This window comes from Mastomys coucha, unplaced genomic scaffold (assembly GCF_008632895.1).
Source record: "Mastomys coucha isolate ucsf_1 unplaced genomic scaffold, UCSF_Mcou_1 pScaffold22, whole genome shotgun sequence".
NCBI lineage: Eukaryota > Metazoa > Chordata > Mammalia > Rodentia > Muridae > Mastomys > Mastomys coucha.
In genome coordinates this window covers 181,013,423-181,017,986 of record NW_022196905.1, presented here as the reverse complement: position 1 = coordinate 181,017,986, position 4,564 = coordinate 181,013,423, and the positions used below count along the sequence as shown (strand labels likewise).

The window sequence follows — 4,564 nt, the reverse complement described above, 5'->3', positions numbered from 1 at the left end:
CACCATCACCATCACCATCACCATCACCATCACCATCACCATCATCATCATCATCATCATCATCATCGAGGAAAATCAGCCCAGGAGCCTGAAGGAAGCAGTGCTATTACTGGCTGACTTCTTGTGGCTTACTAAGTTCACTTTCTTATAGTACCCAGGTCCATCTGACCAGGGAGCCTTGTGCCCACAGTGGGCTGGGCATGTCAATCATCAATCAAGAAAATAACCATGGCTTTGCCCACTAGACAACCTGATAGCATTTTCTCAACTGAGGTTGACTCTAGCTTGTGTCCCGTTGATAGGAAATGTTAATCAACACAAGCTGCAAGTGCTCTGAGCTGCAGATCCATCTTTACAGCCAAGAAGGAGCCCTTGATAAGCATTAAAATAACGTTAGACTCATAGGAAGTATAAGAGATTGGTCTGATTCTTGTACACAAAATCAAAATAATTCATGGAAAATGCTTATAGTTAACTGGTAGAGTCACAGAAGACCAGGAATAACTTTGCTATCTATTCACCTGAGATGATGACAGCTTCCATTTATTTGTTGAATATTTAAAAGTGTTGATATTTATCACTGTCCATCCTGTAGTTATATGTTCATTAACTAACCCAAATCTTTATTTTTTTTATAAATTCAGGTATCCTGGAATTCATCAGTGTGGCAGTGGGACTGGTCAGTATCAGAGGTGTGGACAGTGGCCTGTACCTTGGGATGAATGACAAAGGAGAACTTTATGGATCAGTATGTATTATCACTTTAAATTATTATAATCCTTGAAATAATGATTATCTATTTTAATCTCTATCAATAATTTCTGATAGACATTAATACATGTAGCTGACATAACAGACATTTCTACATATGTATGTGGAAATTAGAAACCAATATTCTAAATTTAAGCATACTTAGTTCATAATATATTTAGTCATTCGGTCTTGCTTTTTAAATTTTCAACCAATATTGCTACAATTGCACCTGGCCTTTCTGTCCAGTGTCCCAGGTCTTTCCAATTCTTCTATATTTTAATCATTCCTACCAGAAACAGAACTCTGGGTGTCAGCCTTGAATAAAGACAAAAAGTATGCATTGCATAGTGATCTGAAGATAGAATTACAAGACATTTCATAAAATTTTGAGAAAGCACATACACATAATGTTCACAGTATGTGTTGGAATAAATAAGCAATGCAGTTTCACCTTTAGAACATATGTATGTACATATGATCACACATAGAGAGAGAAGAGAGAGACAGAGAGACAGAGAGAGACAGAGAGAGACAGAGAGAGACAAAGAGAAAGAGACAAAGAGAGAGACAATGAGAGAGGAGAGTCACAGAAAATTTTGAAAAAATGAGGAAGCATTGGACCTCTACTTCACTTCCTTAATATTAATGGTAGCATACTCAGAAGTTAATCATGGAGACTTTATCAGTGAACAATATATTTATTAGATGATACCTGATTTGAAGTGATGAACTTGAGTTAGAAATTTTTAAATTGTAACAAGATCTTGACTTGCCCAACTTGATAGCAGAGATTTGATGTTTGTGCCTTTGGTACCTATCTCACGATGAGAGAAGGTGAACTACAGCCTGCTTGATGATGGTGGTGGGGTGGTGATAACGTGCGCAGAGCACAGGAAAGCTCAAAATATTTATTGCAGGGTTGAAAATAAAATTGAACATTGGAAAATTTGGTTTAAAGTTCCTTGAACTAGTTGACTACATAAAGTGATAGAGGGGAAAAATTCCACATGATGTATGAACAAAATCAAAACAAAACATTATAATGTAAGCAACTAATTAATAAAAGTAGAGTTGAAACTTTTGTAAGGAACTTGTTTTGAAGGCATTTCTAAAATTCTATATTTCTTTCTTTTCTTTTTTGAAAAGGAGAAATTGACTTCTGAATGCATCTTCAGGGAACAATTTGAAGAGAATTGGTATAATACCTATTCATCCAACATATATAAACATGGAGACACGGGCCGCAGGTATTTTGTAGCACTCAACAAGGATGGAACTCCAAGAGATGGTGCCAGGTCCAAAAGACATCAAAAATTTACCCATTTCTTACCAAGACCAGTAGACCCAGAAAGAGTTCCAGAATTGTACAAAGACCTACTGATGTACACTTGATGAACCTAGAGCCATTATTTTAAAATCACAATTCCTGCTGTTAAATAACACTGAAGAAGATGTTCAGGATATTACAGAGTCTGCTTTTCACTGAAAGACTCTATTGGGGAAGAATATTGAGAATAAGGAATTAACTTGAAGCAAAGCAAGATCATTCTTCGTAAGTGGATTGTAGTTCCTTCGATACATTGACTTGGTCTTACCAGTAGACTGATGCTGAAATCAGTTCATCTGTGGATAATGTGAACTTTGCTGCTGACGCCTCATGTCTCTGGATAATGTTTACTTGGACAGTTACCTTAAAAAATAGATACTTCATGTTGAAGAAGTGGATTGAGATGACATAATTACTGCCTCATAAATTCTGAGGACCTTGTAGAAAGGTTATAACATTATACATAAAAAAATCAAAATACTAGATGACTTTGATCTACAAAACATGCCACACTGAGATGGAACTTTTCTTTTAGAAGAATGGACCTATTTATACATTTTTCAATTTACAAATATTTATTATATATTTATTTATTAAAGAGTTTATTTTTACTGGTATATGAAGACTATACAAAATAAAACAAACAAAAAGAACAATAAAATGTCCTTTATTTGTGTCATTGCATTGTTTGGTCTTGGAATAGAAAGAAGCCTTCATTAATTATAACACATTAGTCACAGAATAAAGTGCTCATTTGTTTTTAAAAATTAAGTACAGTGTAGATTATAATTTTATGCATTCACTTGCCTTCCAAATGTAATATGGTGGCCCTTTTGGCCTTAAAAATTGAAATCCAGGTTTGAAAGGGAATTAAACATTTTTATTTTATTGGATAGCATTGGTTTTTCAGATGAGAGCTGTTCTATTTCTAGAAGATAATTTTAAAATGAGAAAAGTCTAAATCCCTTAGGGAAAAATCTTTACTATTTAGAACTTATAATATTGAGGTTATCAAATAATACAGCCAATTTATGTTTACTTATTTTACTTGCTTCATATAGTGGGAAAACCATTTTCTTTCACATGTAATCATTGAAAGAATTAGTCCCTGTAGAACTTCCACTAACAACGGTAAGGTCGTAGCTATCTGAGTTTGGTGTTCTTTCCATTGCTACATCAAGTATACATTAAAAATTCCTACACAGCGGATATTGTGGTGAGTACCAAGGAGTGTGATGTCCATGAGGAAGTCATCCCTGCATCCTGGAGCTCCATGTGTGGCTAGAGAGATTTTTCGAACATGAGTCAATTAACAAATATTCTAAGTGTGAACTGCAATGTACTTCTACAGTTAAACAAGTTTTAGACACTGGGGAAAAAAAAAAAAAGGAGAGATCAGACCCAGAGGGTGTATGGTCCAGAGAAAGCTTTTCTAAACTCCTGCACATCCCAATTGGTGATGTCAAAGATGTTGGTGGCTAGGCAATTATAAGTTGAGTATTTCCAGGAGTGTTTTAATCTCAAATATACTCATATTTGTATGAAATGAGTAATGGTTTGCTTTCCAACCTGGTTCACACTGGTGTTTGTAAGGGAAGCAAGCAGCTTGTCTTTTATCTTTTGGTTCTTTTGAGACAGTGCCTGAGAGGTTCTAGCTAATCTAGAACTTGTTATGTAGATGAGGCTGGCCTTGAACTCACAGATCACAGGTTAGCTTGGCAATACACATGAGTACTAACCAGCTGATGAGCTTCTTTTTCTGATGGGAATGCAATCGCTGTAGTGCAGCTGAGGGAATGGCCTCTGCCTTCTCTGGGACACTGAGCATCCCTTACATTGCTGGTTCTCCTCACATCTCATGTTGTTGTGTGGTGGGGTTGTTACTGTCTTTCCTCTGGGCTCATGCTTCAGGGGTCTTGTTTTGGTATCATGAATACCTAAAGCTCACTATCTGGTTGAGTAGCATGTTTATTTTCATCAAATCAATCCCCTGCATTGAGTTCTTTTTTTACTAGGGATGCTGGGTAAAGCTGGTTTGCCTTACTACTTACTTTCAGGAACTTTGTGGAAAGACATCTACTCTTTGCAGATGTGGAAATGAATATGAGTATTAATTCTTATGAATGAAGGAGTTAGAATGGAAGGGGATGCATAGTATTTTGGTTGCTTAAACCTAGATCTGAAAATCTCTCCTTCATCATACAGTGCCATAGCATTTTCTTCATTACACAATTAAACATTTAAGCAGGCATAGTAAGCTTTTGCACTTACCTAGTTTAAGCAAGGTCAATCCTAAGCTTAGTTCTAAGGTTGACTAATCATACATACCATTTTAGTCACAGAATCTAATCTAAGGACCAACCAGCTACATCAACCAAAGCCCTTCTGGGGTTTCATGTGACTTCCTGGGGTTTGTCCTGGCATGGTAGGTATTAAAACTCAGGGAAGCTTCCAGCTTCTTGTTCTCAGAACTGATATAAAGGA

The 4,564-nt window shown here is 36.1% G+C and overlaps 1 protein-coding gene across 1 annotated transcript in view; it reads left to right on the top strand.

Annotated features, from left to right (window-relative positions):
- The window catches only part of Fgf20 (fibroblast growth factor 20), an 8,758-nt gene extending 6,027 nt beyond the window's left edge, over positions 1-2,731 (top strand). The window contains exons 2-3 of the mRNA XM_031342846.1: positions 645-748; positions 1,900-2,731. Coding sequence (XP_031198706.1) covers positions 645-748; positions 1,900-2,145 — 350 coding nt within the window. The 3' untranslated portion in view covers positions 2,146-2,731. The remainder of the gene's footprint in view (positions 1-644; positions 749-1,899) is intronic.
- Positions 2,732-4,564: the final 1,833 nt, after the last annotated feature.